Source organism: Sus scrofa, chromosome 6 (genome assembly GCF_054392235.1).
Source record: "Sus scrofa isolate SSC_HxYL_T2T_F1_AM1 chromosome 6, Sscrofa_HxYL_maternal_Yorkshire_Landrace_v2.0, whole genome shotgun sequence".
Classification (NCBI taxonomy): Eukaryota; Metazoa; Chordata; class Mammalia; order Artiodactyla; family Suidae; genus Sus; species Sus scrofa.
Genome location: NC_139388.1, coordinates 167,614,791 through 167,628,273, shown reverse-complemented (window position 1 = coordinate 167,628,273; position 13,483 = coordinate 167,614,791). Strand labels below are relative to the sequence as shown.

At 48.8% G+C, this 13,483-nt stretch overlaps 1 protein-coding gene and 1 long non-coding RNA gene across 16 annotated transcripts in view; one reads left to right on the top strand and one right to left on the bottom strand.

Moving 5' to 3' along the window:
• LOC100737108 (AGBL carboxypeptidase 4) overlaps positions 1-13,483 on the bottom strand; it is a 1,252,169-nt gene that overhangs the window by 15,687 nt on the left and 1,222,999 nt on the right. For 11 of the 14 annotated variants that reach the window (XM_084965119.1, XM_084965125.1, XM_084965121.1 and 8 more), the window contains 2 exons: positions 7,468-7,564; positions 281-1,695 (listed from right to left, as the gene is read on the bottom strand). In XM_084965119.1, the coding sequence (XP_084821245.1) occupies positions 1,575-1,695; positions 7,468-7,564 (218 nt within the window). In that variant the 3' untranslated portion in view covers positions 281-1,574. Of the gene's footprint in view, positions 1-280; positions 1,696-7,467; positions 7,565-13,483 lie in introns of those variants that run through there. The other 3 variants (XM_084965126.1, XM_021097823.2, XM_084965120.1) reach the window with 1 other exon arrangement.
• The window catches only part of LOC102157940 (uncharacterized), a 63,312-nt gene that overhangs the window by 39,975 nt on the left and 9,854 nt on the right, over positions 1-13,483 (top strand). The gene's annotated exons all lie outside the window — the stretch shown is intronic.

Genomic DNA, 13,483 nt, shown 5'->3' with positions numbered 1-13,483 from the left:
TTTTATGCAGACTGTCTCTATTTATGCTGCTTCAAGAGATGCTATCGTTTGTGAAAGGCCTGCCACACTGTTGGCTCACAGTGAGCTGGTTGCAGTCAAACTCCCCAGGACTCTGCCACAGGAACTGCTGGAAAGTCAAGTCTTGGCTGTTCTCCTTATCTTGATGACAGAGTCCCTGACAGCAAAGTGAGGGTTACACCAAACTGGGTCGACTGGCTGGTTCTTGAGGGAGCGAGAGACCTGGAGGGAAAGGCGTCACGAACGCTCTGAGGAACAGAGGTGCTGCATAAAGCACTTTATTTGCATTCCTCTGGGCAACAAGAACCCAGAGGAGAAGCTGTATATACAACACAACATTTGTAGCCAACTCACATATGGTTCTTTGTTAAAATTTCTTAAAACCAATAAGCAAAGGGAGAATGAGCTTTGCTCTCAATTTTTGCAAGAAACTTTGAAAATCTCCAGTGCAAAGCAAAAGAATGCTAAACTGAAGCTTTGTGCTAGAGGGCCTATCTCCCCTGAGCCTCCCTTCCCCTCTCCATCTCCTAATCCTCATTTCTGGGAGGTCATTTTAATTAGCAGGCTGTCATGGTGACTCAGCCTGCTGCTTCACAGACAGGAAGGGAGCTGACTCCCCTGGACCCATTCATCATGCAAAGGCACTTTACTCTGTAGAAAAATGCACAATACTGAGCTGGCCCCACCTTGGGATTTGGCACTGATGCTGTTTTATCATCCCCACCAGCCTCCAGTGCATCCTTTTGTCTTCGGCATCTCCTGTACCTGGCAGTCGGCCGCCTCCTCCCACTGTGGGTCTTCCACGCCCGCCTCTTCAGTGGTCGGGTTTGATCTCTGACACCAGGATCTAGAGATCTTAGCCATGACAGACCTTTTAGAATGTACGGCTAATACCCTTTGTTTTGGGAACTGCTTCATTTTAAACTACCCAGGTCATTGGGAAATAGCTCTCAGAGCAGTTTTCTGAAGTTGCATAGACTGGGGTTTGGGGGAGTCAGGAAGCAGGCAGCTCATTGATAAAGTGATTGGGGGTCTAAGTCCACTGTGATCTCAGAAATTATCTCCCATTGCTCCCAACAGTGTCTTTGGGTTGTATGTGTGGTTGCTATTGTTTGGGGCCAGCAAATATAGACACTGCTTTTCTAAAACTATGAACAACCGTAGCCAATTCTAAAAGGTAACCACCTGTAGTAACTGCACAACTTAGAGCAGTAAAGGGGTGGAAATCACTGACCTGAGAAGTATTTACCTCTCAAAAGGGATGTGTGGGCTTTCTTTTCCTGCGAGCGTCTCTGTGTTGTAGGAAATAGCATCTGCACTCATCTGGTTTGAGTTTCCTATTTGGTTCCCAAGCCTTAAGCTGAAGGCTCATGATTGATTTTCCATTGGTAAAAGGGAAAATCGATGGTGAGATTTCTCATTCTTACCCTTCCCTTTCACTAGCTCATTCATGATCTCAGCCCTTATCTTGGAAACTAGAAAAAGATGATTAATTGCATGCCCCACCAGAAAATGCATGCCCCTGCCACCACAAGACCTCCCCAGACTCTGCATCCTTAAAAAGAGTTTGAAGGGTCTTTGTGGGTCACTGAGCTCTTCTTGTTTCCTTTGCTGTTGGGGGAGTTGTTGGCCGGGCCCCGCAGGAGTAGGTGCTTGTAGGGAGGGGGTTTTTCTTTCCTGCAAAGGGGGAGATAACAGAGAGAAGAGAGACAGCACATAATCACACTGTATTGGCATCATTTGTGTGCATGTCCATCTCCCCATGGGACCGTGATGTCCTAGGAGCACGGGCCTTGACTGCCTCTCCTCTGCATCCCGGGAACCCTGGCCCTGACTGTTGGATGGATGGAAAAAACCGAACTGCCCTCTAGTTAGAACTCTTCTGCGTTTCTGCCTTGATTCTTACCCATTCTATCCACCCCACGATGGGATGGGATGGATACGTGGGTGAGCTAGAGCATGGCAGAGTCGGGACTTCATTCCCTTTATAACCATAACCACCAGGGACTCCAGAGTCCCCTTTGAATTTCTCAGTATAGCCTAATTATGTCACTTTACAGTGGGTCTCTCCCCCCATAAGCTTGGAGGCTCTTGGAAGGCAGCGATGTGTCTAGTTCAACGCTATTCCCCAGCACCCATCGCAATACCCTGAACACTACTCTTCAGGGTGCACTTTCTGTTCTGCTTACACACTAGACTATGAGCTCTTGGTGGGCAGGGATCAAAGTTTATCCATGTTTGCATTTTTCCTCATAGGGGGCCTTGTCTGTTTATTATGTCATTGAGTGATAAATTGATGTGCCATTCATTTGAGCATTGGCCTAAGATTTATTTACAGTGGAAAGAGCGGGCAATTCAGAAAGAACTGAACTGCATTCCCAGATCAGCTATATATGAGAGGTGTGACCTTGAGCAAGTTATTTACTTTCTCTGAACTTCATTTCCAAAATGAGGATTAAAGAGTCCACTCTTGCAGGGTGATGTGAGGTTAAATGAGATAATATGTAAAACCCACTTAGTGTCTTCCCTTGCCAACTATAATGTACAAAGGCATGGTGCCATGTGCTGAGTATGGTCCAGTGGGTTCTGGAGGTAGACAAGGTGAGTCATTGATGCTGTCCTCAGTCTGCCTACAGTTTTGTAGGGGAGATTGTTGTACAAAATAGAAAATTAATAAAGAACTACAGTGCGTGGCAGAATACAGTAGATGCCACAAATCTGGGAATCTTGGGCTGTTTTTGATTTAGGATTCAAGAATTGGCTTCTTGTAACCCACCATGCTGTGATCCTGAAGTACCATTCTCTCTCATGGTTGATGAGTCATGAATAAGGAAAAGACAGAACAGGTGGCAGCCCACAAAAGCGACATCTCACCCTAATGTATCTCTCCTACCATAAAGCCTCACTGCCTAAAACTCCACACTCATGAAGGACCTTGCTAACATAGGAAGGCCGCCTAGCATGGGCGAGATCCATCTAGAGCTTGGCCCCCATCAACTGCCTGGAACACATCTTGGAATGTTGCTTACAGGCAGTGTGATCTTGAAGAAGTGCCCCCCCCCCCCCCCCGCCCGTAGCCTCTGTTTCTTCCTGAGAGTAGAGTCCAGGTCCCTCTTGCCTTGTAGGCGCTGGTAAGCGGGGGCTGGGGAAGAGCTTTGGCAACTGCAAGGTGCCATTCGTATGTCACTGAGAGTGTGGTTCTTCACATCCAAAGGGAGCGTGGGAAATAACATGGGTACGTTTCTGTGGGGACAAAGGAGTGTGAGCACGCCCAGCTACAATCACGTTGCGGGTGGGGGGATGGCCCCAGGCAGATGGCATGCACAGGGAGAGGGTGCGAGGCGGCCAGGGAGGAGCGTGCACTTGAAAAATGGCCGTGAGGTTCTAACAGAGGCAAAAAGCATCTGCAGCTAAAGACGGGGCACCGGGAGAACGAGGCTCTAGGAGGCAAGCATCTCACAGCTGGGCCCCTGCAGAGCTGCCCCTTTCACGTAGGGCCCTCCTCCACCCGTCCAGGCTCCCCTTCGTTGGGAAGCTGACTCCCAGGGAGATAAGCCTCTCCCTTCTCCAGGCTTCTGCACCGCTTTGTGCCTCACCCCTCAGCACACCGTTTTCTAGGGCATTCTCGACTGTCTGTTTTTCTCACAGGACTGTGAGTTTGATGCCTTTGCTTTTTCCCTATAATTCCTGGGCAAAGCACAGGCCTGGTATGGAGCAGGTGCCTGGGGATTATCTGATGAATAGAAATGAGCTTTTAGTTCTAGCTTTCCCATCTCTGTTGCCCTCGCCATCCTGGCCTGTCATTGCCTTAGAATGCGTCTTTCAGGTTCTGCTTTCCACACCCTTTCTCCCAACCCGGAATACCTTCTCTCCCCTTTATAGTTGATTTGTGTGAACTCTTTGTGACTTTAAAACCCGGCTGAAACCCCTCTTCCTCCATGCAGCTGTCTTGGGATACTCCTGCTGGCTGCCACATGTTGGCCAGATGGTGTGGGCGAGGAATTTCTGATTGGGTCTCACTTTTCTTTGCTATCACACGAAAGGGCTGAAGTAGATCTCTTGTAGGGGCTTCTTCTGTTCTACCATCTTATAATCCATACATCCAAGCTTGTTTGGGACCCTCACTGGGCACTGAGGATATAGGAGGGACTAAAACAGGTCCTCCGGGAGCAACCTGTTTCAGAGGCGCCAGACATGCAAAGATGCTGTGACAACACCTGTGGGTGGTACCACGCACACCTGTGTGCCATGTGCAGCTATGAATCCAGTAGAGAGGAAGTGACTGTACCTCAGGTGGGGAATAAAGATAAATAGGTGTGAGATCTGGACTGGGCGTTGCCAGGTGAGGTGGCGTTCACCATCTACAGACAAAAAGGGGAGAACAGTCCAGGAAGAGGGACGCTAACTTATTGGGGGTAGAAAGTGGGTGGGGTGGGGTGGGGGGCTCACAAGGGAAAGCGTGTGCTCGGAGGCTGTTGGTGAAGTTTAAGATGTAGGCCAGGGCTTTGAACAGCAAGAAGAGGAGTAGAAATATTACCCTGACGGTCAGTGAGGGGTCTCAGCCCTGGTCATCAGTGCCATGGCCCTGAGCCTGGCCTTCCCAGGGACCCTCCCGGAAGGCTGGTCCAGCACCCAAGGATGGTGACAGGCTCCTAGCACATTCGTGGAAACTGACACATTACAAGTATCCACAGAGAGGAGAGAAAACAAAGATTAATTTTGAGTTCAACCTGTAATTTTCCTTTAAAACTGGAACTGCTCTTTCACTTAATGTTATTTGACGCTTGGGTGGAAAGTAATATAAGAATGGGAAGGGATTCATGTCCCAGTCAGAGCCTTGTATGCTCCTGGGATTCAGTTTACCACCTTGAGAGCTAGTGATATTCATGGTGTGATGAGGCAGAGGTGTGGGATGGAGAAGGTGCTTCTTTGGTTTTCTTAGTTGGAGAGTGGACCCATGTACTCATTTACTGCAAGCCCTCAAGGCTGTGAACTTGAAGGAATGAGCTCTCCAGCTCTTTTTTTTTTCCCCCTGCTTTTAGAAGCATGCCTGCAGCACATGGAAGTTCCCAGGCTAGGGGTCGAATTGGAGCTACAGCTGCCAGCCTACGTCACAGCTATAGCAACGCCAGATCTGAGCCACATCTGTGACCTGCACCACAGCTCATGGCAACAGTGGGCCCTTAACCCACTGAGTGAGGTGGAGGATCGAACCCGCATCCTCACGGAGACTGTGTTACATCCTTACCCACTGAGCCACAACAGGAACTCCTCCAGCTCTTTTCTAATGAGGGCTCCAAAGCTCAGGGCAAGAAGGTCTCATGAGCAGGACCCTGAACTCCCCTGCATCCTAGAGTTTCAGGGTCCCGCCTCCCCCACTTTGAAGAACCTTCCTTAATTGGCGCGGAGAACACGTCCCCCCCGCCCCGCCCCTGCCCCGGGGAGCGCGGGGCTGGCTGCAGTCCTGGCTGTGACCAGTCCTGGCTGCATCTTGGGGATGGCCACCCGCCCTGAGCATCAGCACCGTCTCGCTGACAGTGCGACAGGCAAGAACAAAGTCGGAACGGATCGCAATCATTTTATCCCGGCTGACAAGGACCTGAAAGAGACAGCCCCCCAAATTAACTTGCAAATGAGATTCTAAGAATTCTTTTGAGTTTTACAAAGCTTTGCCTTTTTAAGAACTTTAACCCATGAAGAATGACGTCTACGAAAGAACCAAACACCTTCCTCTAGAGGTGAGCTTCTCAGGGGCGGGCTGATGCCTTCATCACTTACTCGTTCAAGCCCCCCTCCCCCAAGGACCGGCATAAAGTGCTGCTTTTTCCAAAGTGAATGAATGAACGGATGTGTACACACAGGCATGCTCGGTACCGTCTAGACACGGGGAGCACAGAGAAGAAACAGACTCGCTCTCCTACTGAAGGCCGATGGGGGTGAACACGCTGAGACAGAGGATGCGGCAGAGTGCGTGGTCATGCCGACTCCACGTGGAGCGGGGGGTCTGAGCGGTGGGGCTCACAGCCTGCTGGGACGGGGGCCCTGAGAGATCATCCGGCCCAACCAGTGAAGTCCAAGAACTTGTCCTCGGTCGTGACAAGCTGCCTGGAAATCTGGGATTGCAGCCCAGAAGCCAGAGGAGGTGGAAACATTTATGGAGCACCTACTGGCTGCCAGGCACTGTACCAAGCTTGTATCTGATCTTTAAAAGCATCCTTAGAGATTGCTGTCATTATCTCCACTTTAGGTAAGTACAGAAGGAAACTTGCCTCATAGCCACAGCTAGCGTGAGCTTGAGACAGAATTTGAACTCGCATTGATAGTGAGAAAGGCTTCCTGCTGGAAATGGAGCTTAGCCAGACTTGAGTCCAACTTTGGAATCATAAATGCCTAGGATTAAGTCCTGCCTCTGCCCAACCACACTTTAACCTCAGGCAATTCTGTCTACCTTTCTGAGGTTAGACAGAATTGCCTGAGGTCAAAGAGTCGCTTCCTTTTCCTCATTCGTAATCTGGGGGAGAAAATATCTACGAGGAGTAAATAAGATCATGCAGAGAAAGCACTTTGCTCAATAATAACAGCAATGAACCGTGTTAGCAACAGGGTAGGGAGGAAAGTGCATCTGTGCAAAGGCCCTGTGGCAGCATTTGGGCGAGGTCATGGGCAAGGTCAGTGGGGAGATTGGTCTGGCAGGAGCAGTAAGTTGCATATCATGTCCTCAAGGACGGTGGACCACCAGGGGAGCAGGAGATGAGGCTGAGAGGTAGGGGTGGGGCCAGCACATTCCAGATGCTACTGGGCAGCACTGCCCAAGTGCTTAGTGGGCTCATGGCCAGAAGGCATGGGAAGGCCCAGCACTCTAGGCTGTGGTCCCAGTCCTCAGGTCACTCATCTCTTGACCATCTCTCCTCACCAGCCCAAGTTGGCCCCAGCAGAGGAGCTGAGGTGACCTTCTCAGGGGCATGTCCTCTCAGCCCTGGGCCTCTGCATCTTGCGAGGAGACTTTCCTGTGCTCAGGGTACATATGTGCCTGGCACTGTGCTCTAAGATACATCCCATAATAATCTTCCAAGGGAGCAGCACTGTCCCTATTTCACAGATGAGGAAACAGAAGGAGCAGAGACCATGTGAGCTGAGATGATACAGGAATCCCAAGGATGAGCTATCAAATGAAGTGGCACCTGGACACACCCAGATTCGCTTAGAGCTGTGACCAGACTCAGCTTCCAGCAACTCTCATCCCTGTGGGCTCCCGTGTTAGACCCAGAACTGTGACCACCCCTCACTGCCAACTCAGGAAATGTGCTATGAAGCAATTGTGGCCTGTACACTCTGTGGCCATGCCACGGATGAGAAACCAAGGGTCAGAGAGAGGCCAAAGGGAGCTGGCCCTGAACGAGAAGCCGGTGAAGCAGGAGGCAAGCCCACACCGCCCTGCTGTGCACTTACCGCAGCCTTGGCATGGGGATTGCCACTTTCTCGACCATTGGGTTCAGCCGGTAATAATCCAAAAACGTTCTTGCCACGTTCCGCCCCAGCTTCATATCTGCAAGTGTGGGCGTTAAGGAGCAACTCTGGACTAGCAATGAAAATGACAACAGTGATAAAAACAGTATCATCACTCACACTTCTGTGTGTTGCATGTGCTTTTTTTGATTTTCACAAAACCTTAAATATTAGAGACTATTATTTTCCTCATTTTATAGATGAGGAAACTGAGATGTGGAGAAGTCCAGCAATTTGCCCAAGGTCATAGAACCAGAGAGAGGAGGAACCGAGATCTGGGTCTAAATAGTCCTACCCTGAAGCCCATGTTCAAAGCTTGTAGAACCTACTGTGTCACCCTATGGGGATCATTGGGCTTCCATGGTCTGGCTTCAGGTGGCTCAAGGTAGAGGCAGATAAGCAACTCCAAGGGCCAAGAGACCCTCTCGTATATAGACTAGGCTCACTTGACTCTTAAAACGGATCAGTCATTTACTTTGGTAACCTTGGGGACAATGATAAAACCCTAAATAGCATCCCTGCTCGACCTTAAAATCTACTAATAATGAATCCTTAGGATAAGGATTCATGACCTGTTACAGTACAAACTCCCTGGGGAAGGAAAAGGGCCGAGTCGATCTTGACCATTCACACTTTAGTATAAATTAGTACAATAGTCATCTACTCACCAATATGAAGCATCAGCTCTGTGCATAATATCTCACATCTCTGGGCCTTCATACGAGGTAGTGGCGCTGCCTAAAGGGCCTCCCCTGCCCCTTGGCTGATTTTTAACCACCAGTTCTCTAGTTAGGGGAGGTCTCTTCAGTAAAGCCTCCCACAATGCTCCTCTCCTCAGGTCTGTGATTGCTGCCCCCTACCTCTATGGCTTCTGAGCTGACTTCATTCAAAGCACTCATCATCTTTTGGTTCCTTTGTGGTCTAGCAGGTTAAATATCCAGCATTGTCACTGCAGTGGCTTGGGTCACTGCTGTGGCGTGGGTTCCATCCCCAGCCCAGGAACTTCAGTACACTGCAGGCAAGGCCAAGGTGGGTTAAGAATAGCACTTGTCTTGTATCTCATATTCCTCATCTCTGAACATCCAAACCGTCACAAACTCTTATCGATGGGAGCTTCTATCTCTTCAGTCTGTCCACTTCTCTCCTGTCCCCCTAGAAAAGGGCAGCACCTTTTCCTTGCATTGCAGTCCTCCTGCCCTAATTGCCTCCCTGCACAGGCCTGTCTGCCTCTACACCATTTTTTATAATGTGGCTGCTGGGGGTGGGATGGGAGGGTGGTAGTTCTAAAACACAGATCTAACCACCACATCAACCAACAGAGTGAAACCCTTCAGTGGCTCCCACTTGCCTTTAAAGTTCCCATATTGGAACTTGATTTACTGGGTTCTTCATAGTTGGCTCTCAGCTTTGTGCTTGCTGCCGACTCCATCACACCCCACTGATACTGAACTTCTGCCTCCAGGCCTCTGCCCATTCCATTCCATCTTCCCAGACCACTGTTCCCACTGCCCACAGGCCTTATGGGGCTGAGTCCTCCTCAGCCTCGGGACAGCTCAGTTTAGCTGTCACATCACTGGGTAAGTCTCGGCCACCACTCCATCCTGGGTCACGGAGCTGGGCCAGCATCTGCAGAGCAGTGGAGCATGTTCTCACCACTCTCTTTGAGCCGGGGATGGACGTGGCTCAAGACACGAACACCAGCATTTCTGGAGCACCTACTATGTGCCTGGCACTGTACTTGTACCTGGCTTACATATGCATTTCAAACAATCCATTTTTATCTCCCTGGGAGGTTAAGGAACTTGTCCAAAGCTACCTAACTGGCAGTGGCAGAGTCAAAACTCCAACCTGGGAATGTTAGACTCCAGAACGGTGAGCTTTCCACCACACCGGGCTATTTCCCAACTAGAAGGCACCTTTTCTGTCAAGGGCTGAGTCATCCCAGGCCAGGACCTGGTGGGAGAAGGAAAAACACCAGACAAGTTGTTTATGACAGTGAGACGTGCTACAGGCCCGCTGGGCTCTGGGGCTGCCACCTGCTTTTTCCTCTGGTTGTGATTGACCTTCTCTGTCCCCTTCTTTGTAAGGCTCCCAAGCTGGCATGGAGCATGTCCTCCCTGGGCCGCAGGCCCTGGAGGCAGTCCCACTGCCAGGACCCACAGAGGCCATGGCTGCTTCAACCTAGGGAGACCGGATCAGGGCTGTGTGTCGACAGAGCTGCAGGGCTCGGGGGACGGGAAGGGTCCCCATGGACTGGGCTAAAAGGTTGTAGCAGAAATCTTAGGCATCTAATCCAAATCCTTGGCTCGGCCATGTGCTGTATGTGGCAGATTGTACTTCCCAAAGATGTCTGCAGCCATGCCTCCCATCTTACCTGTTATTCCAGAATGTGACTTTGACCCTCCTACCACTGAGAGGTGTGGTCTGTATCTCTCTCTCTCTGAATCTGGGTGGGCTTGTGACTCACAGTCAAAAGAAAGATCCAGGTGGCACTGCAGGACCTCTGAGGAGAGGTCAGAAAAGTGGATATAACTTGCACCCTCCCTGCTGGAATGCTCCAGCTGGGGTCCTGAGTCTTGTGCAAGCAGCTTGACCACCCCGAGGCCACTCTGTTGTGACGGAGGCCAAACTAGAAAGCAAGGGGCTGTGGCGGGGAGGCCCTGAGAGTGCGTGGCAGAGAGACTACATAGAGAGTCCTGGCCAGCCTGCAGCTCCTCCCACGCTCTTCTCTGCTGCTCTAGCTCCAGCCAGTGCCTCACTGCCACTGCATCAAAGCGGCCAAGCTAGAACCACTCAGCTGAGCTGTTCCCAAATTTCGGACACACAGAAAACACGTGAGACTAGCTCTGGTTTTAAACACTAAGTTTGGGGGAGATTTCGTTGCAGGGGAGATCCGTAGAAGGTCCATAGCAGGATCCGTAGCAGAGGAGAATGAGAATACCTGTGACTTTGCAGAAGCGCCCCCATCTGCCCCCAGCCTCCCCCAGCCTGTGCCCTCACTGGAAACATGAATAACAATGCCTGCCTCATGGGCTTGCGGTGCTGAGCCAATGGACAGACCAACACGTGGGTGCTAAGTGAATGAATGAATAGGGCCAAAGGGAAGCCTGAACCCTTTCTCTGACCTGCAGTGACTCAGGCCAGACTCAGCAACCCTAGGAGATCTCCTAGTTTGTCCCTCAATGCTCCTGAGCTCCACCAGGGGGAGGAGTTGAGCTGTTCCAGTAAAACGTCCTACTGTGAGATGTAGATCATTTTAGATAAGCTCAGTTATACCACCTCAGGCAAGCTACAGATTCAATGCAATCCCTATCAAGTATCAATGACATTCTTTACAGAACTAGAACAAAATATTCTAAAATTTGTATGGAAACCCCCCAAAACCTGAATAGCCCCAGCAGTATTGAAAAGAAAAAATGGAACTGGAAGAATCAGATTTCCTGACATCAGACTATACTGCAAAGCTATAATCATGAAGACAGTGTGGTACTGGCACAAAAACAGAAATATAGATCAATGGAACAGGATAGAAATCTCAGAATTAAACCCAAGCATCTATGTTCAACTAATTTTTGACAAAGGAGGCAGGAACATACAATGGAGGAAAGATAGCCTCTTCAATAAATAGTGCTGGGAAAACTGGGCAGCTAAATGTAAGAGAATGAGATTAGAACATTTTCTAACACCATACACACACCAAAAAAACTCAAAATGGATTGAAGATCTAAATGTGAGGCCAGATACGGTAAAACTCCAAGAGGAAAACATAGGCAGAATGCTCTTTGACCTAAATCACAGCACTATCTTGTTGGCTCCACCTCCTAGAATAATGAAATAAAGACAAAAATAAACACATAGAACCCAATTAAACTCAAAAGCTTCTGCACAGCAAAGGAAACCATTAAAAAAACCAAAAAAACAATCCACAGAATGGGAAAATCTTTGCAAATGATTCAACCAACAAAGGTTTAATCTCCAAAATATACAGACAACTCATAAAACTCAACAACAAAAAACCAATGCAGTGGAAAAATGGGCAGAGACTTATGTAGACATTTCTCCAAAGAAGACATATGGATGGTTAACAGGCACATGAAAAAATGTTCAACATCACTAATTATTAGGGAAATGCAAATTGAAACTACAGTGAGGTGCCACGTCCCACCAGTCAGAATGGCCGTCATTAACAAGTCAACAAACAACAAATGCTGGGGAGGATGTGGAGAAAAGGGAACCCTCCTGCACTGCAGGTGGGAATGTAAATTGGTACAACCACTATGGAAAAGAGTATGGAAGTTCCTCAGAATACTAAATACATAACTACACTATGATCCAGCAATCCCACTCCTGGGCATATCTGGACAAACTTTTCATTAAAAAAGATACAACTGTGTGTTCATCACAGCACTATTCACAATAGCCAAGACCTGGAAACAACCTAAATGTCCATGGACAGATGAATGGATTAAGAGGCAATACATATATACAATGGAGTACTATTCAGCCATAAAAAGGACAAAATGCCATTTGCAGCAACATAGATGAAACTAGAGCTTGTCATACTAAGTGAAATAAGTCAGAAGGAGAAGGACAAACACCATATGATATCACTTACCCATGGAGTCTAAAATATGGCCTAAATGATCTATCTACAAAACAGAAACAGATCATGGACATGGAGGGCAGGCTTGTGTTTGCCAGGGGACAAGGCAGGGCTGATGGGGAGTTTGGGGTTGGTTGATGCAGACTGTTACATTTAGAATGGATGGGTGATGGGGCCCTGCTGTACAGCAGAGGGAACTGTATCTAGTCTCTTGGGTAAGAAACTGAAGGAAAAAAAAAAAAGGGTGTATATTGTTGCCTGGGTAACTTTGTTGTACAGCGGAAGTTGAAGGAACATTGTAAGTCAACTATAATTTTTAAAAAAAGTGTTTTAAAGGTGAGAATTGTCTGGGACAACCCTCTCTTTCCAACCGTATTACGTACCCCCCACTCTGAGAGCCTCGCGCCAGGTTATTTACTGCTCTGGCCCCATTGCAGTCAAGAAATGGGACAGGGATGGGTGGAGGGGAGAGATTGATGGAACATTTTCAATTAAAACAAGCTGTCTTTGAACAAAGATTTAAGATCTAGGCAAGGAGAAAGCAATAACTCTCTTGGCTGGAACCCTTTCCAATACATTGCAGAGTTAAGAGAGGAAAAAATTGGGGTGAAAACTCCCAACTCTTTATTGCCAACAAAAACCCTGGAATAGCCTATAGGTTGAAAATGTCACCTCCCGTCAGATTTTTCTGTGGCTTCCTGTTGGGTTTCTCCCAAAGGGCAGGAACAGACAGATGGGGGGCGGGGGGTCAGGACTCTTGAATGAGAGAAGCAGGAGGCTTTGGCTGGGGTTGTCTGAAACTCAGGCTGACTCAGTGACTTCTGCCCAGAGCTGTTTTAGGTAAAGGGTGGGTGTCGGTAGATCTGGTATTTGGTGAAACCCTTCAACAGGTGTCGAGGGTTGGGCCATTTCATTCACTCATTCAGTTCATTCATTCTAACATTTTTTGGGCTCCTCCAATGTGGGTACCACTACGAAGAGGGGCAGAGATTGGGGTTAATAAAGAATCAGACAAATGCTGTTTACAACTAGAGGAGGAAATTAACGTGTCCCAACTAACTGCATTACCACGCAGGCTGTTTCACTGTCACCTTCACAGAAGCCACTACTATTCCCCCCCCCACCCCCCGACCCCTGCCCAGCACACCCTGTGCATCACACAGTGTAGTTATTTACTACGGACAATGCCCATCACAACCCTGCAAGGGCAAAGCACAATTCAACAGAGTTTCCAGGAACCTAACACAGGACAGTTTGCATAAATGACCCAGAGTCCCATGACTTGAACGTGATAGAGGTGGCACGTGAACTGAGTGTGTGAGGCGAACACGGTAACTACTACACTACAGAAACAGG